At 49.8% G+C, this 21,608-nt stretch overlaps 1 protein-coding gene across 4 annotated transcripts in view; it reads right to left on the bottom strand.

Annotated features, from left to right (window-relative positions):
* Window positions 1–21,608, bottom strand: part of SLC39A11 (solute carrier family 39 member 11) — a 321,667-nt gene that overhangs the window by 117,717 nt on the left and 182,342 nt on the right. For all 4 annotated transcript variants that reach the window (XM_059380746.1, XM_059380747.1, XM_059380745.1 and 1 more), the window contains one exon: window positions 14,968–15,138. In XM_059380746.1, coding sequence (XP_059236729.1) covers window positions 14,968–15,138 — 171 coding nt within the window. The remainder of the gene's footprint in view (window positions 1–14,967; window positions 15,139–21,608) is intronic.

Here is a 21,608-nt window from a genome sequence, read left to right as displayed (position 1 = left end):
CCCCGAGTCTGCTCTTCCTCTGCATCCCCCACTGTGCTCACAGCCCTGACACGGAGCTAACCGGTGCCTCCTCTCTGCCCCTAGTGTCCTTTCTCTAGGTCGCCAACGGGGCAGGTCCTCCCCCTCGGTGGCTTCGGCCCCCCGCACTTGGCTGAGTGACCCTCCCACGTCCGCAGGGAGCGCTAAAGTTCCCCGAGAACCCAGGAAAGGGGCAGGACTGAGTGTGTTGAGGAAGGTCACCGAATGGCCCAGAAGTTCTGTGTGAGGTCAGAGGCTGCTAGAGAGAAACAGATCAGAGGGGCTCAGAAAACCTCTGTCACCGCTCCAGACGAATACACAGGCAAAAGCTGGGGAGAAAAGCAGAGAGGCCAAGAAAGCATTTCTTAACAAGTAGGTAAAGGTACAAGTCTACAGAAGGAAGGTTAGGGGAGACTCACACACAGATGATTCTCCACGCTCCCAGCAACAGCTAAAATTGCCACCACGGATAAATGAAGAACCCTTTACCTAACCTGGAAGTCCCCGGGCCCAAGGTGCCATTTGAGGCAACACCGTGTGGACCCTCCAATTCTGCCGTCCATGGGACAGGAGAGCACAGAGCAGACGTGAATTTCTGTGGCTTCAACAATGGGTCCCTTGAAGGATGACTCCAAAAGGGGTTTCTTTTTCTGAATTATGAACACCAGAGTTGAGGGGAAAAGGTCTGGGTTTACTGGTCCCCACCATGTGAAACATGCAAATAATTCAGAGACCGAGGATAGAAAGAGGGTCACTGCTGCTGTGACTTTCCAGAAAGATCATTGCAAGGACACATAAAGGGAAAAGCTGGGGCAAATAGGTAAAAACTCAGAATTCAAAAAAGCTCAGCTGTGTCATAGGGAGGGACTGGGTCCTGGGGTCCATACATCTGAAAAGAAAAAAAAACCATTAAAATGGCTGTTGAATTCTGTCTCTATCAGAAAGCACTCGCTGGGGCACCTGGGTGGCTCAGTCGGTTAAGCATCTGACTCTTGATCTCAGTTCAGATCTTGATCTCAGGGTCGTGAGTTCAAGCCCCACGCTGGGCATGAAGCCTACTTAAAAAAATAAAAAGCACTCATCCATGAAAAAAATAAAAAAGCATAACTCAAGCCTGTTTGTTGACTCTGGTCCTAACTCAGCTGTGTCTTGAACAACGAATTGCTATTTGTCTAAAACACACACAGAAAAGAAGATACTTTTCTTCCAGTTGTCAGAGCAAAAATCCTTTACTCTTTTGTCCAGCAACTTGGAGAAAAACAAGGGAATTTGTGGCTAGGTTTCCTTGACAACCTTATCTTGCCTCCAGGCACCATCCCCTGTCTCCAAGCAACAGGGCACTCTTTAGAATGACAGGGAGGTAAAACCCAGAGCTTATCCTGAGCCCCCGGGGACCAAGCAAATCAGGGCAGAGCATGTCCCTTATGGGGCACAGCCCAAACAGCATGGATAGGTGAATGGCCCAAATTCTCTCACCAAACCCCACAGGCAAGCCGGCATCCCCCCCACATCCTTACTGCCTGTCATTGCGGCCCTCTACTCTCCTCCCCTTGGCTTTCTCCTCTGTCCTCTGGAGGGGTCAGTGGCTCAGTTCATCACGTACCCCACTCCGGACAGGAGAGCCCTGCGTGGCCCTCGTGGGAAGGCAAGGCTGCCCCTTGAGACCAGGGCTCAGGCAGGAAAGCAAAGACACTCCTGTGACTTGCTGATCTTGCAAACAAATGGCTTTGCTGGAGAAAAGTGTTTCATTAAAAGCAGATGAGACAATTTGCCTCTGTGGCTGGCCTGTCATTTGAGAGACTCTGCACCTGAAAACAGGGAGTCAGAGATCTTTTTTTTTTTTTCCACCAGCACAGCCCTACCTCTTCCCTCAACAACTCTGCACTGAGAAGGATTTCTAAGAACATAACAGAAGAGGAACAAATGAACACCACCCCTGGAAATGACAGCTCTGAACTTTCCGAGAGAGACAGGATGAGCACACAGTTCAGCGGCCGAAGGGAAACAGGGATCCACGAGGAGAAGAAGGTGCGGCCCAGCTGCTGGACCGGATCGTCAGGGAAACTGCTGTCTCTCAGGTCCCTTTACTCCTCGGGCAGGCTCACATCCAGGACCCGAGTTTATCCTCACGTGAGGCTAGAATGATTCTCCCTCCCTCACAGATCTGGAAATCACTTGTTAAAAGCACAACCACAAGGTTATTTTCAAAATAAGGTAAAAACTACAGAACCTGAGTCCTAGCTCTCTCTCTTGCCCACCGTAAGCCACAATCGTAAGGGAGAGTTTGGCTAGTCTCCACTGTTATCATACGAAGGCAGTTTTCAAATTCCAAATTCCATGAGCTTTGAGTTATCTTCTCATTAAATTTTTCTGGTAACACATCAGCAAGATGGATCTGTTTGAGACTCCTCTCCTGTGCATTTTCCCTTGAGTAGAATTACTGACTGCTGGGGGCAATGAATTCCTTTTTGAGCGCTCATGTGAATTCCATTCCCATAGCTACTTGGCTAAAGTTGGGGGGCGCGGAATCCTTGCTCTACAAGTGGGGCTTGCTGACAGTGGGGCTTAAGCCCTGGGGATGGGCTGCAAAGATCAACAGCTTGGGGCCACTCCCGGGGTCAGGAAGAAGGGGATTAGGGGCTGGAAGAATGACTCCCCTGCACTGAATTGGCAGGACATTGGAGGCAAGGCAAGATCCAAGACAAATGGAAATGAGGCCCAATGTCTACTCCCAGCAGCTTCCAACCACTGCCTGAGCAGGCAGAACAGGGACAGACCAGGACAAGATCCTACGAGAGGATGCGGTGCCCCACTCTGGGCAGGTAAAATGCAAAAAGCACAGACTGTGGGGCTGCCTGTTCTCCAGGGGGCCGAATGGCAGCAGGATGGGTGGTTTGACTTGGCTTGGAAATCCAGGTGTTGGAGGAAGCTTGGGCCCAACCCAGCCCTCCCCCCACTCAGCAGGCTTCCTAGAGACAGAACTCTGCCAGCTTCTTCGTGTGCTCTGGAGAGAACAGCCCCCCTCCTCCTGTCCTCTCCCACGGCCTCATGCTGAGCTCACCACCCTCAATGTGTGTCTCCAGGCCAACAAGAAGAGAGGTGCCCAAGGCCTCGGAAGCTGTTTCAGTCAGGTCAGCCATGCGTCTCTGGCAATTACCACCCAGAAAAGGAAAAAATTACCCTCCAGCTGAGGGAGGAACGTCGCAAGGACCTACAGGTGCATTTAGGTTTCATTTTGCTCGCTGTACTTAACGACAGAAAAGGAAAGAGAACGGGATTTTGATTTCAGAATTCATCCTTGGCTAATTGTTATTTGCAGAACACAAGTAACATTTTAATTATTTTCAACTCCACACCGTAACAGCTATCAAGGGAATGGAGAGAAAACAGGATAAACAGGGACTTATTAAATACATAATTAATGTGTCCTAAAATTAGCATATATAAATACGAATGAGCTAGGACTGTTACAGAGTCTGCATCTCCACTCCGATCACCTGATTAAACCTGTTCTATCTGCTACAGCTTCTGAACAAATGAGGCCGTCTTACCAGGGGACAGGGACTCATCAGCAGGTGAGACGTTCCCCGGAGGATTCTCCCAAGAGCCCAGGCTCATGGTGTTTTCAGAACCCAACGTTTTAGAGAAGCTAGAGTTCTCTTTATGGTGAAGCAAAGACAAGTTAAGCTCTGGGGGGAAAGCCAGCACAGGTCATGTTGAGACTCTGCACATAGCAATGTCTCTGAATTAGGGTCCAGTTTGCAGTAGCAACAGTCCTCGGTCCTCAGTGCGGCCTCTCTGGGAGGAGGAAAGGGTCTGAAGGCAGCCTTGGCCTAGGGTGGAGGTGCCTAGCTGAACAGAGCCACAGCAGTGCAGTTCTGGTGGGAAGGATGCTTCCAGATGCAGACTGATCTGCCCGGCCCCCTGCAGGTGGGTCAGTGCTGTGGCTCCGGGTACCTCCTCCTTGTCTCATTAACTCGCAGGAAGAGAGAGAACCGCAGCCCATCAAGCTGGTGGCCTTGACCTTCCCGCCTGCCGCTGTGCCTGGCGTCCTGCTGCTTCCTCCATCCTTTCTCTGCTGTGTGTGGGGGTGGAATTCCTGGCAGCCCATCAGTCCTCCAAGGCCTGGGTTCAATCCCAAGTCTAAGGGCAGTATAAATATTAATGTTAAAAACGCATGGAGCCAAAAGAAATTACACCCTTGGTCTGGGGCCTTGCACTTGTTTTGACTTCCCGGGATGATGGATTCGTTCTGTACTGCATTATAATTGGTGTACGTGTAAACTGTATCTCCTCTGTCAGAACGGAAGCTCTTTCACGGCACAATTGTATCTCTCGGAGCGCTGAGACTGTGCCATCAGACGAGGCGGCCACTAGCTACATGTGGCCATGAAGCACTTGGAATTTGGCTGGAAGGACAGAGCAAAGGAAGACTTCTACTGCGTTTGAACTAATTTAAGTTTGAATTTAAATTTAATTTTATGTTAAAATTAGTTTTAAATTAAAATTAAAATTAATTTTAAATTTAAACTAAATTTAAAATTAAAAATAAGTAACATAAAAATTTAAAAATAAATATTCGTTTTTATACAAAAAATAAAATTAAAATTAAATTTAAGTTTAAAAACTGAAGAAGTAGAAACCATTTTTTTCTTCTCCACTATACACAGCTTTGTTTCGGCCAGGCTCCTTTTCACTCGAACCATTAGAAGTTTAGCATCCAAACTGAGATGTGCCAGAGCGCAAGACCAACCCTGGATTTCAAAGACTTAGTGTGAGATAAAAAGAAAGAAAGAATGCACAGTGTCTCAATTTTTTGTACTGATTCTCTGTTGAAATGTATTATTTTGACTATTTTCTGTTAAAGAAAGGAGATTTTTAAAAATTAGCTTCACTTTTTTTTTTTTAATTTTTTTGGAAACACGGCTGCTGGAAAGCCGAGGAGAGAGCTCTGCGGCTTGCACGGTCGTGGCTCCACTGGTGCGGAGGCCCTGGCAGCTTCCCACGTGGAGAATATCAGTTGTTTGGTTGAACATTATAAACAGACGATTCCATCGCTCTCGCCTGGCCCCCAGTCTCCGTTACAACCAGAGGAAAGCGTTTTTCAGGCTGGGTATCGGGATTAGAAATCAAATCTGTGCCCAGGACACAAAAGAACCCCGGGGACAAAGGAATCAAATCGCGTGTGCCGGTGAACGGATCATGTCCCTCCTTTGGAAAAGGATGAAAATACAGTCCAACAGGCTGTAAGAGGAGAGAAGAACTCAGAGGATGAGACCCTGAGAAGGTCCTCCCTCCACATCGCGGCGGCTTCTTAGCAGCCAAGGGAGAAAAGGAAAGGTTATACACAGTATAACTTAGGAATATGGTCTCCGTGAGGAGGGCAAAGTTTTCTCAGCGAGTGCATTCTACAATCAGTATCTTATTTGGGAGCACTGGGGGATGAATTGGACATTTTCCCCAGCAAAAAAAAAAAACAAAGAGAGACAGAGAGAGAAAGGGAAAAAGAGACAATAAATGTTGGGGGAATTTTCACGTGACAGTTAATGTCCTTCCTCTGAAACCCGATTTGAGGCAAGAGAAGGTGTTCTGTGAGAGGCCTACGCTGGCACAAACCCAATATGCCACCTTGCTTGGGGGACGGGTGTGTGTCACCCAGGGGAGACGGTGACTCTTGGAGCAGCTCTTTCCATCCTCCTGACCTCAGCCGCGGTCATGAGCCTGCTGCCCTTCCCCCACTCCGTGCTGTCCCCAGCTCGAGAGACAAGAAGCCAGGTCAGAGCCAACGGAAACAAGATGAGGGCACCACAGTGGTGACTCTGTACTACCCCTTTGTTAAAAATGAATTATTTGGGAGGCACCTGCATGGCTCAATGGGTTAAGTCTCTGCCTTCAGCTCAGGTCATGCTCTCAGGGTCTTGGGATGGAGCCCCACATCAGCCTCTCTGCTCAGCAGGGAGCCTGCTTCCCTCTCTCTCTGCCTGCCTCTCTGCCTACTTGTGATCTCTCTCTCTGTCAAATATACAAATAAAATCTTTTAAAAAAATGAATTATTTTCAAATTTTGAAATTTAAGGCACTTTATTCCTAATCCATGTTTGACACACCCCATGGCTAAGAACAGGTGCCTGGGGAAACAGAACATGTCTCCTAGACAGAACTCAGCCCAAGGCAAGTTTGGGCTGAGCGGCAGGATCTGAGTAATTCGTGAAGTTGCACTCGTTTTTTTTTTTTGGTTTTTTTTTTTTTTTTTTGGCCAAGGATCGAGAACAGTGCCATCCGCTAGAACTTTCTGACGCGATGGAACTCTTTTATATCTGTGCTATCCAATATGGTAGCCACTAGCTGTGTATGGCTGGCTACTGAGCACGTGACACGCGGCGAGGTCTGACTGAGTTCAAATCTCATCAATAACTAGTACAGCATTTGCTGGCTCTGGGATCTACGCCTTTCTGACTCCAGAGCCTCTGCGTGTCTGTCCCAGTGGCTACCTAGCTGCTATACTGGACAGTGCAGGTCCAAAAGGACAGCAACACCACATTCTAGCAGGCATCTGCTGGGCTAGAGGAGCAAGACCACTGGAAGTTACCGGAAACTTTGAGTCTTAATACAAAAATACATTCAGATTCTCTTGCCTTAATTTTTTCCTTTCATTTGCATAATAGGTAGGAGGATGACATACTCTAATAGATGTGGAAATGAGTCTTGATTTCAATGCTAGACCTCACGCAGCTTGAGAACACAGCTCACGTGATCCAAAGGCCAGCCGATTCGGCATGAGCAGGGTTCTGCAGCTGATGGCGGGAGCTTGCAGCCAATCTGAAAGTTGCCCGGTAGCTTTACGGGGGTGGCGTTTGCGGCAGATCCTGTAGGAATCCCAGCATTGGGATTTCGCCCTCCGGGTGTCTGTGCCAGTTCTCATGCTCCAACCCAACAGCGTAACTGGGGAGCGTGCTACCAGCTTCTGCTAGAGCGCACACCCAGGGACACAATATGCTGAGCAAAATGTCATCCCAGACAGGAGCCTGAGCTAATTATAATGTCAGGCTTCCCACCGAGACACAGATAATTAGAGGAGAATATTACAGTGTTTCCCAACTGCTGGGGTAAATGAGAAGCCTCTTCAAACGCAACCTGCTGGAGATAAAAATTAAAGTGGCTGGAGACGTTCCGTTGGGAGACCCCCAAGCGCCGAACCATCTTTCAGGATCAGAGCAAAGCGCAGGCAAAGTAGGAGGGAGAGGGGGGAGGGAAAAGAAAACAGTGAGTGGCCCCGCTGGTGGCCAGCACTGCTGTTTCCCTTAACGCTGAACCCCACGATGGAGATTATCTCCAGTTTAAAGCCAGGAAGACTGAAGCTCCCAGAGTCCTACCTAAGGTCACCCAGCCGGGAAAGCACTGGGTGGCTCCAGGATCCACGCCCTTGGCCTTTCTGATTCTAAATCCTGGGCTTGTCCCCTCCCCCATGCCGCCCTCCCTGACATCAGGGCTGACCACCTGCCTTGGTCTTGGATGGCCCTCCCTGGGCGGAGGTGGTGGTGTTAAAAGAGGTGCCCGGGGCCCCGAGGGGGTTGGCACACACCTCGGCAGGGCACCCACAGAGGCGGTTCCCCCAAAGAGGCGGTTCCCGTTGTCCCCGCCGAAACCTCCTTGCTGAACTGAGTCGGGGCATCTGGAGTGATAATCACACCAACGCGCCCGGCCGGTGCAGCAGACGTTTCACATTTAATGTGGAAAGCTTCAAAGAAGAGAGAAGCATTTCCTGACCGCCTCGGCCACTGGCTCTGGAGGGAGGAAGCACACTCAGCTCAGCCTAGCGAGCGCGCCGGTGGGCTGGAAGCCGGGGGGCAGAGCATGAGTCAGGCTCTGTCTGTGCCTGCTCACGCAGCCTCGAGCCTCCACGTCAGCCTCCCTGGGTCTCAGTTTCTAAGATGTAAAACGGGTATAAATAGCCAACTCGTATATCGCGGGGCCCGTAAGAAGGCCCCAGCGAGGGGCAGCCTCCAGCCTCAGCGGCGGCTTCTGTTACTGCCAAGGACGGTCGCCTTGAGAGGTGCTCCGCTCACTCGTTACCCAAGCCTGGGTCTCCTCCAGTTTTTGGAAGCAGAACAATGTGAGCGAGAGGCTGTTGCTTGAGTGATGTCATCGGAAAGGTCCCTGTCTAATGACAGACTTTTCTATCCGGTCTTGGTCCCAGGAAAATGAAGAGTCAGAACGCTGTCCTCTCCAGCTCCCGGCCTCCCCCCTGCAAGCTCGAAGCCCTGACCCTCCGAAGCTGCCCCTGCAGCACAAGGACACCAGGTGGGGGCAAAGTGGATGCCCAGATTCGTGCCACCAGCCAGCCCGGGGACATGCGAACGCTGCCTTTTGTGACAAAGGGGACTTGGCAGACAGGACTGTCCTGGAGAATCTGCTTTTCTCTTCTCCCTCTCCCTCTGCCCCTCTCCCCACCTCTGTTCATGCACTCACTCTCCCTCTCAAATAAATAAGTAAATAAATCTTTTTTTGTTTGTTTGTTTGTTTTTAAAAAGGAGGGAAACAGATCAGACACAGAAGAGAGAGCAATGTGCCCACGGAGGCAAAGACTGGAATCAGGTGTGGCCACAAGGCCGGGGGCCAGCAGCCTCCAGAAGCTGGACGGGGCAAGAACAGACTCTCCCCATCATGAGGGGGAGCTGGGCCCGCACAGCACCACGACATTAGTCCAGCAAAACCGATGGCAAACTTCTGGCCCCCAGAACAGTAAAAGAATAGGTTTGGGCTGTTTTAAGCCCCTGCGTTTGTGACCGTTTGTTAGAGCACCACCGGGAGCTAATACAATCCTCCGTTTTGTTCCCAACCTGTCATTTAAAGAACCCCAATAAGATCAACTCAGGCATCAAGGGAAACTGTTACTTTTTAAAAAAATATATAATACCCTTTTTTGTGTGTTTGGGGGTGGTTAGGGATGTTGAGATGGTCAGGTGATGGAGGTTCTCCTTCCCAAAACCATTTTTATCCTATGAGTCATTCACGATAGATAAGTTGATAAATCTTACAAAAACGTTTAGAAAATAAAAATCAGCCATAGTCCCAGGAATAACCCACCAGCGTTCAGGTATTAGTGTGCAAATGGTGGGATGTTGTTCCTCGGTGTGGGGAGGGGAGCCCTTCTGATTAAAATTTCAAATGTTTCATTAAAGCCATGAGATAGGAACCGTAGATGAAGACGAGCCAAATCATTAAAACCAACTGTCGTGCTGTTCTGGAGACAGAGACAGTGACCTTAGCTCCCTCTAGGTCACAGCAGCAACCAGCAAAGTGAACTTGACTCTTGATTCTAATGAGAGGAAAATAAAAAGCACAGGACTCCGCTGGCCTCTTCTATGGATTAATAAATAATTTCAAATGCAAAAGAAAGCTGGCCATGTCCCGGAGACCCACAGGAGTTGAAAGCCAGCCTTTAGCCTGCCTGATCAGTCAAGGGAGAAGGGGAACTGCCCCCCCACCGCCTGGCCGACCCTAGTCTTGAACGATACCCTATCCTCCTAGGATGGAGGCCAGGTAGCAAGTGCACCCCCATTCCACAGGCGCAAATAGATCCTGAGCTCCAACATGTAATGTGTGAGCTCAGAAAAGGCAGACGGCACTGGGGGAGGGGAGACACGCTTAAAGGACTGCCATTCAGAGCGGTAAGATCACGACAGACGCGGACACAGGACACAGCCCGGCGCCGCAAAGGAAGGGATGATTAACACTGTAGAATACACGGAAAGAATACTGCACGATCTGTATCACTGTTCACAGACTCATCCAATGCCAGGGCTGAAAGGAATCCCAGTGATAATTTAACACGTGCGTGTATGCACGCGCGTGTGCCCACACATACCCTGAATCACCAAATGGACTAGTGTTTGAAGGAGAGAGAACCTCTGGAAGATCCCCTTAAGCTCAAAATTGAACCTTCTGGCACAGAAAGCAAAGCTGTAGTGCACTGTCGAGAACATAAGCCACTCATGAAAGGAGATTAGTGGGAACTCGACTGCTGGTTGGTTTTTAATTCCACTCAGACGCTGAGAGGCGGCGTGTCTGCCACAGGCCCGGGAACCTCTGGAAGGCTCAGAGCCCTCGAGTCTGCAAGATATTGCATGAAAATCACTTTAAGTGACAATGCTCCAAAGGCGACAGGGTTGCTTTCGCAGAAAACACGTCCTTTCCTTTCCTCGGGGTATTGTTTTCCAAAGGATGCGAGGGCCCCAACCCGCCACCTATGCACACAGGCCACGCCAGAGAAGGGACAATGCGGATAAGCAGCCCATCCCCCGCGGGGACTCTGCCTCAGCCACTCGAGCCGGAGGGGCTCGCGTCTCTTCCTTAATCAGGACAGTTTCTTCCGAAAACATTTAAGCTGCTTACAAGACTGTGTCTTTGTTTCTCGAAAGTGAGGATTTTCCCGTTTCAGGACTGTATGAGGCCTGGGCCTACCCAGATCTGCCTGTGGGCTGTGTGTGAGGGGGTCCCCAGCTCTTCCCAGGTTCTTAAGGAAGACGGTAAGTCACAGAAGTCCAAGAACACATCCATCCTTGCACACGTGTATTAAAGGCTAACCCACTGCCGCAGGTGCATGTGTGTGTGTGTGTCTACCCGTGTGTCCTCACACTCCAGAAAGGCTAACCCACTGCCGCAGGTGCATGTGTGTGTGTGTGTGTCTACCCGTGTGTCCTCACACTCCAGAAACCTCTGGAGGACAGGATACTCGCTAACAAGCTCTCCTTTTTACTTCCAAATTAAAAAAGAAAATGAACAAAATGCCATCCCCAGGACATATAAAACTGAACCAGCGAAGACAAAAAAACTTCAAAAAAATAATCAATTATCCTTTTAGTCATTGTGAAAAGTCTATCTTCAAACCCAGAGTCTCAGGGAATGTCAAAGCTCTAGTTAAATCTTTAATAAAGTATAAGGATAGTGTTAAAAAAGAGACCTTTTCAAAGATAAGCCGGCGACAGACAAGCTCTTGATATGGTTCCCGTCAAAGGGCAGGAAGCCACTGCCTGTAACCGTGGGCGGACCAACTGATCTGGACAGAGGTTAGCAGCCCGAGGCCCCGGGGATGGGCCCCAGAGGGGCGGGGAGACGCATCTGCTTGCAGTTAGACCCTGGGGACGTCACCGGCGCCAGGCTTGCCACGACACCCACATGCCAACGATTCCCATCCGCTCCAGACTTCTCTCGGTGGCCCAGACTCTGCTCCCGTCTCCCGGTTCGTCCGTGCCGCCACCTGACTGGCATCTCCACCTGAATGTCTGGCGACAATCAGACCTCACCGTCCAAAATCAAGTTCTTGAAATGCCCTTCTAAAACCTGCCCCCGCAGGGTCTTCCCCGTCCCAGCTGGTGGCGTCTCCAGGCTGGCAGCTGGTCAGTCCTGAAACCTCAGGGTCCCTCCTGGCTCCCATCCATGTCCACACCCCCAGCCTGCTGCATTGGCACACCCCACGGCTCCACCCTCAGCAGACGCTGGGACTGGGGTCCCTGTCAGGCCCGCCAGCACAACCGCCCCAGACGAAGCCCCCTGTCTGCAGCTCGCACCCCCACCATGGCCTCTGCCCGGTCTCCCCGTGGCTGCCCTCACCCCTCCTGGGTCCAGTCTGAGTTCAGTGCCTGGAGAGAAGCTTGGAGAGCACCGTTCAGATCATATGCCTCTCTGCTCAAGACCCCGGAGTGGCACATCTCCCGGAGTTAAAAGGAAAATCCTTACAATACCTCTGTGCTCCACCTGGGGTAGGGCTGACCTCTCTATCCTCCCTTTGTGCCTCTCCCTCCCACTCACCCTACTCCAGGCCAGACTCCTGGCTACTCCTCGGAGGTCCAGACATGCTTCTGCCTCAGGGCCCTTGCACTGGCTGCTCCCTCTGCTGGAACACTCGCTGTGCCCCAGAGAACTGTATGTCTCACTCGAATGCAAGGTCTCAGTGAGACCCACCCTGACCACTCTATTTGTGGTCAAGTGCAACTCCTTTCCGTAACAGCTTAGCATCTCATCAGCCCTGCTGGACGTGTCCATTGTTTACAGCACCAACCGCCTTTGAGTGTAACATATAATCCACTGATCACTACTATTTCCATTGTCTATTCCCCTGCCCTCACGTTACAGAGGCTAGGTATCTTGGTCTGTTTTATGACTGATATAACTCAAGTGCCTAGAATTCATTATTAAAATGCAATTAATAAAAGGCAAGATTGGGGAAGAAATTTACCCTCAAACTTCTCGATCCGCACAAACCAGCCACTCCCCAGGTCACGGACTGTTACGCTGGGGTCCTGATGAAACTGACTCAGTTGAGTTTCCTACGAGCCTCACAACCCTCATCTCAAAAGACACTTCCACATTCACCACAATAGGGACATAGGCTGAACACGAACTTGGGAACGCCCAGGATCCAGAAGAAGGTGTACTGTCAGGGGAGACGTAACCTGTGAATCCGTGCTGACCGTGATCATCAAATGTCGGTGTCGTCCCATACGCCTTGCTGCTAGCATGGTCTTGTTTCTCACCTTAATCCAAGCTCTCGCAGAAGTCAATAAACATTCGAAGATGCGAACTCTGACTCTCCCTGACCTTCTGTCAAAATGAGTCCCGAAACGGTCCCCGCTGAGCGCGCGGGAACACAGAAGGGAAGAGGCTGGCAGAAGACAGGAAGGGCTCCATCAGAGGAAAGCTTTTTCCCGGCTTCTCAAAACCCAGTGCTACGAGAGCTAGATTTTAGGACACTTTTGTATTCTTCAGGGAGACAGAGAATCAGCACGGGACACCTCACGCCAGTACAGTTATCTTATGTGACTGTAAACCCAATGGAACAGATCTTTATTCATTTCCAACTGGTTAGAGAAGGAGCCTTGAGTGGCAGAAAAATCGCTACTGTTATGACTGAATAGACAAGATAAGCACCTTCTCTTCTCTACCGATTAGCATTTAACAGGCTGAAGATGACTGTGGAGGTTTTTCGAGCTGTTCTCTGCCAAGCCCTAGGTCTTCCAGTGAGCTCGCTAAGGTTCTGCAGGTGAATGTGGCCAGGCCTTTCCGCCAGGACAGATCTGCTTTGGTCAGCTTTGTGCACTGGGGTCCCACATAAGACTCTATCTCAAGAAATACTTAATAGCTGGCTCTAGACAAACCAAAGAGTCTGCCCGTGACCCAGAGGGAGAGAGCCAAGAAAGAAATGAGAAAAAAACGCTGAAGAAAAACTGGGGGGCAAACCATATGATAAAAATTCCTAAGACCAGGATACAAATAATGATGGTGCTTCTCATCCAGGGAATGATCTGAGCTTTACTGGCTGGAAAGGGAGGGCCTGGGTGGCTCAGTCAGTTGGGTGGCTGGCTCAGGTCATGATCTTGGGGTCCTGGGATCAAGCCCCACATCTGCTTGTCCCTCTCCCTCTCCCCCTGCTCATGTACACTCTCTCACTCTAAAATAACTAAGTGGATAAAATCTTTTTGAAAAAGTGACTGGAAACATAGTGTTCTAGACAGGTTTATCTATATCAGAATATATAAGTTATCGAAATTTTCATTCTTTAATAATGACCAAAAAGGGGCGCCTGGGTGGCTCAGTGGGTTAAGCCACTGCCTTCAGCTCAGGTCATGATCTCAGGTTCCTGGGATCGAGTCCCGCATCAGGCTCTCTGCTCAGCACGGAGCCTGCTTCCCTCTCTCTCTGTCTGCCTCTCTGCCTACTTGTGATCTCTGTCTGTCAAATAAATAAATAAAATCATTAAAAAAAAAAATAACCAAAAAAAACCCCTAAAACAAAAAACAAGTCCTTATTGTGTAAGCAGAAGGCTATCGAGTTACCCAGCAAGGAATAAGTTCAGTTTGGCCGTGGCCTTAGATCCCACAATATGGAAGCCAGAGGGTCATACAGCAACATCTGCAAGAGCTTGGAAGAGAAAAAGGGGCCTCTTGTCACTGCCCTGTAACAAGGTAACAAGCTCCTGGCATCAGGAACTGTGCAAAGGGCTCAAATAATGAACGTATCACCAGGGGACACTTCCTCAGCAAGGTTACTCCTAAAACTTGAGCTCAGGCACAACCAATGATGGAACGTTGAAGAACTCAAGGCCGAGGAAGTCACAGCTGGAAGGGGGGACAGGAGTAATCTTAATGCTCATCACTGCTACCATTTTCCAAATGCTCATGGAGTCCAAGTAAGGTGCCAAAATGTGTGTGTGTGTGTGTGCGCGCGCATGCGCGCACATGCGTGCACACACACGTGCTACAGCATCTCATTTAAGTATGGAAAGAAATGTGATTCGTTTTGTAAATGATATCCCGGTTCTCTCAGTAGTAGCTTTATGCCCATTTCACAGACGAGAAAACCAAGGCTCAGAGGGCTCAAGTCACTTGTCCAGATACACTAGTGAGTAAGTGGCAGAGCTGGAATTCCAAGATGTGACCCAGCAAGTTCCTCAGGTTCCCTCATTTTTTTTAAGAGTATCTTTGTTCTTTTTTAGGCGTACCTATGTTTTCTCATTACTCTAAGCGAAACAGAATATATTTGAAATAGAACGCCAACAAATTTTGTTCAATTAAACTAAATCCAGAGACACAAAACAAATTAACCGCAGCATGCTAGAACGCATAGGACTGGCAAGGGCATTTTCGGACAGGTGTCCCACAGGGAGAAGGCGGGTAAGGCAACCACCACTGCCAACCTTTACGGAACGCAGGATTTTAAAAGGGCGTTAGAACCAGAGACATCCCGCGCTCCTACAAGCTGCACCCCACAGCAATAACGCAAGTTGCAAATAAAGTCGAGGAAGATTTGCATTCTGTCCCCGCGTCCCTCCAAAAAAGGACCCATGTCACGAAGGTCTGTGCTCTTCTTCCAGCCAAGACGGAGTGACTGAGTGACAGGAGTGACTTTCCCTTTGGGCAAGCGGCTGGAGCGCGCAGGGGCAGGACCTCACCTGGAATGTTGTGGATGGTGATGGCCAAGATGAGCAGTGCGATCCTCCTCCAGCTGCCGCTGCCGGGCTGCACCGGGTTCCCTCGAGGAGGCGCCGGGGCGGCAGGGCCCTCAGGAAGGCCAGTGGCCACCGTCTTCTTCCTCTGATAGGCCTCGCCATTCTCGCTCTTGTCTGAGCAAAGAGAGAGGGGCGGGGAGAGAGAGTACTTTGAAAATGTGCACCCTGGTGCTAGGGCAAGCAGCAGCAGGAGGACGCTTTCCACCCTGGGGAGGGGTCTACACCCTAACTTCCTAATGGACCCCGTGTTCTTCTGCTTCTGTCTTCCCTCCCCCTTCCTTTGCTATCTCACCCACTCACTCAGCAAACGCTCACTGAGTAGACACTCGGTGCCCAGTGTACAGGGACAGGAGAGGATAAAGAAGATGAAACTGGGGGGTGTCCTGGCAATGCTTATTAGGGAGAAACAATACTGAGTGGTGATTAGGAGCTCAGATCCCAGAGCCAGGCTGCCGGGCTCCCGGCTGACTTGTCTACTTATCAGCTGTGTGGCACTAAACTAGCTGTTTACCCTCTCTGTGCCCTAGTTTCGAGAGTCACAAAGCAAGACAATATGGTACCTACCCCACGGGGTCATGCAAGGATTAAATGAGAAGTGCCAGGCAAGGGCTTAACGGCTACTATGCAAGTGTGGACTGTGGTGGCTGTCACGTGTTCCCTCTCTTCCGCCCCGCAGGTGACTGCTCTCCTAGACACGCCACCTCATGGGAACCCATCCACATGCCAGGCCCGGCCAATCAGATTCCCTCCCCGGGGACTGGGGAACTGGAGTGGGGACAGGCCCGGTGATTCAAGTGCGGATTCTCAATCCAAAAGGTCATGTACGGGCAGCCTGATGTCCCACGCAGGAAGGGAACAAGGATGCAGCTTGACAGATGACAGAAGGAAGGAGAAGCAGAGAGGCACACTGAGACGGGAAATGATGCAGCTGGACGGCCAGCCAGACGGACACACAGACAGGTAACTGGCAGCCTGCGTGTCACAGGACATTCTGACCCCCGTGGGCTGACTATGGTACCCAGCCACTGGATTCACGAGCTAACCTTCCTTCCAAACCTTCCCTTTGACGGGGTATATTTGAAGGGTGTCGTTTCATAGAGCCACATTGCGCCAACTACCTATGGCGTCCCGGGTCCTATCTGCTCATTCCTAACGGAGGCAAATGGCCCGAGTCCGAGGCTGAGCACTCGGCCCACGGCGGCGCGCAGTGTGGGTACGTCTGCGGGAGCGGCGCAGGAGGGGCAGAGTCTTGAGCAAACGGCAGACACGTGGTGGCAGGAACAGAAAGGAGAGTCTATCCTGAGTGAACACGAGAACCTGAGAGTCATAACGGATGGGACTCCTGACCGTGTCTGCGCGACCCCCATCACAAGCAGGGCAACCATAGCTCCCAGTCTGGGCTCGCCATCCCAGGGAGAGTAGGAGGGTCCCCTTTCATGCTCAAAGTGTCCTGGCTGGGACAATAAACAGTGTGGCTCCTATGACTGCAGGAAACAGCAGAAGCTTGATGGACACTCAGCTGTGTGGGGGGCCCCTGGTCACAGAAGTCCATGGTCATCAACTTGAACGGTAGGAGGGACTCTCCATGGTGCTTCTACTTCCTTTCTTGATAAATTTTCCACAAGCAAAAGAATCCTCATCTCTAAGCTGAAAGTCGCAAAAATGTTTCCCAAAGTCAATTAAGAAGAAAGGGCAACTGGAAGGACTCCTTTGGCCTTGACCGTGGGCCTCTGGCGGGCCTCTCCCTACTGCGTTGCTATAAAGGTAGGGTGGTTTACCTTTCCCTCTCAAGTGCTTCACTTAAAGACCAGATCTCGCTACATAAACTGGATCGGGGCTTTGATGCCTTTGATTCCTTTTCAGAGGAACCCGCCTAAATGAACATTGCTTTCTATTTCCAAAACAGGAAAAGAACAAAAATAAAAACAGAACCAAAACACTTCTTTTGAAGACCAGTTTGTTCCCTCACATCCAGCAGGTCTGCTGGAGGAGGAAGCGAGTGCCAAAGGCAGGCAGACTCTGGCATCCCCACGTCCCGACCCATTTTCTTTTAGAGCTAAACTCTCACGGCGGGGTCTCTGCACCATGCATGTGTTCGTGTGTGTGTGTGTGTGTGTACACAAGCATGGGAGTGTCACCTGGTACCTCACATACCACAAATCCTTTGTGCACGTGCGCACACTTGTTTCTTGACACCCACAGGGTGTCAACTTTTACGGTGACAATACTTGACGATTCAGGTCACAGAGGCTGGGCAGAAAACGGAGTAAACCTGTGCGACCTCAAGCCCATGAACACTAAAGATACAAGCAAAGCAGGCCCGAGGGCTGTCCAGGACCTATGCCATATGGTGGTGGAGGCCTCGTGCCTTCCTCCCGGACCAGTCCGAAAGCACCACCAATTCACGGGGCTTCCTCTGAGTACACATACCGGCCCCAGGCTTCCAGGGGGAGTTGATGGGGTGGGGGGCCAGGGTAACGCGACTCTTCCCTTTGGGATTTTACAATTTAAAAGAGAATAGACACGGAAGACAAGGAGAATTCTTTTCAATTCAAGGGCAGAAATGCCTACTTTCTGACAGTCTCTGAAGCAGGAGCTTCTCTTTGTCAGGGTCAAAAAAGGATCCGACTCTGACTCTCCCACAGGTAATACACAGAGCAACAGGGATGGGGGCGCGGTTCGAGAATTCCAGCAGCGCACTCCTGCTCAGTAGGAACGATCGAGAAGCGGAAAGAGTTGTTAACGGAGGTAAAACTGCACGCTCTGCCTTGGGGTCCCAGCGTGTGAAAGCTGCTGTTGGCACCTTCCCCAGTGGAACATGGTTGGGGGCTGTGAACACCTCACGTACTTATTCAAGGTCAATAAGCCCCGATTCAGTAACAGCCTCTAATGAGTCTGCAATGAGGAAAATTAGTCCAAATAAATCACTACAGAGAGTTACGGACACCTCCTGAGCAAGGCGTCTTCTTGCCTCTCCCGGCAAGATGAGTTCAACCACCGCATGCCAAGAAGCAGAACCCCAGCATCAGAGGCTAAAGATGACCGCCTCACGGAGGCAACTGCCAAGCCCCAGGTGGGCCACAGGGACCGGACCCTGTGAGATCTGCTGGGAGGGGAAAGGCCTGGGCACTTCTGAAGGAGGATCGGCGAAGAGGAAGGTCATTCGGAAATGGAACAGCCAGTGTCAGCTCAGAAATACAAGATGGCGTCAGTGACATCAACTGATCAGTGGGACTGAGAACTTTTCCTTAATTCTTCTGAGGATTAAGCAGAGCTCATTCCTTCTAAAAAATAAAGAGCCTGAAAAGCTGAGAGCTGGAGTGAACTGGTTCCCGGCCACACAACCTGCCCAGGTGGACTCATACTGGAGTCAAGTCGGGTCTTTGCCCGCAGAGGCAACCTTCCAACCAGGGTCCCGTTGTTGATTTGGGGTGGGGATGGAGTGTTGATCTGCCCCCTTACTCCCCAAGAAGGACAGTGAGAGAAGTCCCTGCCACGAGACTGGGGGCTTGAAATCCCAGATAGTTAGTGTGGAAATGTTCAGGGTGCACAGAGGGTCGGGTGAGCTTGGATCCCATGATCCCAGAGGTGGGAAAGGCTCTGTGGAAATCTCCTGTCTATAGTCATTCCCACTCACAGACAAACCTGAAAAGGATGCAAAACCTTCTTAACCCCTCAGCACTACTATTTCCAAGTGTAAAACAGCTGTAAGTAGAAAACACCAGGCATGGAACACAGGGTTACGATTCTTTCAGGAAGGTAGAAGAAAAGACTACAAAGCTGTCCATTATCAAAAGAGTTTTTTTAGTTTTTTTTTTCTTTTCTTTTCTTTTTTTTTTTTTTTTAAATTTAGGCTCTAGCATCTAAGAATCCACACAAAGAAGGGACCCACTGCTGGGGCTTGGCTTGTCGTCCCCCAATTTCATCTTTTCTGGCAAGGCACGGCATTGCTGCATTTGAGGACCACAGGGGCACAGAGAGATCTGTCCAAGGCTCATTCCTCCTGCTGAATCACAGAGTGAACTTAGGTGACATGTTCACATAATCACGCGTGTGATTCTCATCCCAGCACATCGTATCACAGGGCAAAGCTGTCTGGCAGGCCATCTTGAACCCAGCTGCCTGAGGACACCCCATCCTCCTCGGGTCTGACTTCCTTCCCAGTGAAGCAGAAAGTGCTGAAGCCTCTAGATCAGTGGCTCTGAACCACTGGGCATCAGCACCCACTCTGGAAAGTATGGTGGAAGCTATGATCCTCTCTCCAAAAAAAATATATTTCTTTTGAAAAAATTTTTGAATCCTTATGGATTCAAGAACCTCAGACTGAGAACACCATGTAAGATAAAAGTTATGGGGCACCTGGGTGGCTCAGTGGGTTAAAGCCTCTGCCTTCGGCTCAGGTCATGATCCCAGGGTCCTGGGATCAAACCCCACATCAGGCTCTCTGCTCTGCAGGGAGCCTGCTTCCTCCTCTCTCTCTCTCTGCCTACTTGTGATCTCTGTCTGTCAAATAAATAAATAAAATATTCCAAAAAAAAAGATGAAAGTTATGTTAACCTCTATTTTCATACCCCATGAGCTCAGTCCCCCCAGGGACACAGGATATTGTCCTAATGATGTAACCGGCCAAATCTAATAGGGCCCAATGATGGAACCCCAGTCCCCAGTGAATGCCGCAACATTAATTAACAGATCACCAGCCATGAGAGCTTTAAAAATATCCCCAAGACATCAATAGAAATGATCTAGTTGAATGAGCACAGATAGGCAACTCCTCATCGGATAAGAACAGAAAACTTCAAACCTCTGGAGAAACACCTTCTTTCTAAACCCCATTTATAAACCATAAAATGAAGAGTCGTCAGCGATCCGTACTCACTATGTACTAGATATGCACAAGCAGGATCGAAAGACTGATCTGGAGCAGGAAGAGAGGAGGATCTATTTACATCTATTTTCTCTTCTTTCTTGTTTCCCAGAGAATCAGAATGATTTGGGGGAAAGAAATCCAATTATCATCATGAGTGTGACAAAGACTGCGAAGTATTTGGTTCTGTTTCTATAATCATTTATGGAATTAGCATGACTTCCGTTATGTAATTAGTGCTGAATCTGAACATGAGATAATGACTCAAAATGAGTTAGCATCAGCCTTGGCACGTAGAGAAATCAAGGCCCATGGAGCCCCATCTTGACAGTCCCATGGAAATTTAAGAGCCCAGTGGTTCTCCCAGTCTTGGCAGATGACCCTTCAGCTCAAAGACATCCAAGACTAAAGACTATGACTATCTCTAAACCTACCCACTTGCATACTGTTTCCCTTTTGTAAAGCTGTAAACATAACTCCTTTAAAGAAAAAGTCCCTAATATCCCTACCACAATGACTATCGCTTGTTCCCACCCTTTGTCCAGTTCATGCACATTCACATTTTACAGATTTGCAGTCAGTGCAAATGGTGAGGAGAAGACCTGCAGCATGACACACTGCCTGCCATGAGATGTGGCTCTGTCAGCTATGGGATGTGACTCTGTGAACCACAGGATGTGGCTCTGCCAATTACAGGATCGTGGCTGCCAACCATGGGATCCTGGCTCTCCCAAGATGGGACTGTGGCTCTGTTAACTATGGGGTCATGGGTCTGCCAACCACGGGATGGTGGCTCTGTCAACCACAGGATGTGGCTCTGTCAACCATGGGATCATGGCTCTGCCAACATGGGATTATGGCTCTGTCAACTATAGGATGTGGCTCTGTCAATCACAGGATCATGGCTCTGCCAACCATGAGTTCGTGACTCAGCCAATCATGGGATCATGGCTCTGTCAACCACAGGATGCAGCTCTGTCAATCATGGGACGCAGCTCTATCAGCCACAGGATGTGGCTCTGTCAACCATAAGATCATGGCTCTGCCAACATGGGATTGTAGCTCTGTCAACCACAGGCTGATGGTTCTGTCAAGTATTAGCCATAAGGCTTCAAGGAAATGCTGTTTCTGTGTATCATTGCCTTTGTACTAAAATGGGTTTAATAATCACATCTTCCTAGTAAGGTTGTTAAGAGAACTAAAATACAGGTAAAGTGCTTGCGCACAGTGCCTCGCACATGGAAAGCACAATGAAGTTTAGCGATTCCTACTGATGACACACATTAACGTACAGTTTCATATTCCACTTGTTTCACATAAAACTACAGAAATATCTCCTACATTCCTCAGCCTTTGTGGCTTTAGTGTTTAATGCCTTGAGGGAATTTTGCTTAGTTCTGAGCCCATCATCTGCAAAACCATTCCTTTCTATTCAAGGTGGAATGGGCACTCTTTTCCAGATACTAAAAGATGCAGTGCCCCGTCCTGCCACAGAGGGGCATACTCTTTCTGCTCCCGCCCGCCCAGAATGGGCACCCACCCAGGGGATGTACCTTCTTGACCTCAGGCACTAAATGTTTTATGGCTTCATGATTCATATGGACCATGGGAGCATCAGGCTGACCTATCCCAGGACACACATCCCAGCATGTGAGGAAAAGTTCCTATTGCTGATGGGTAATTTCTGTGCAACAACCCTTCCGTCTTCCACGTGCTT

Source organism: Mustela nigripes, chromosome 16 (assembly GCF_022355385.1).
Source record: "Mustela nigripes isolate SB6536 chromosome 16, MUSNIG.SB6536, whole genome shotgun sequence".
Taxonomy (NCBI): Eukaryota; Metazoa; Chordata; class Mammalia; order Carnivora; family Mustelidae; genus Mustela; species Mustela nigripes.
Note: the sequence above shows the minus strand (reverse complement) of the source record. Positions and strands in the feature narration are given on the sequence as shown.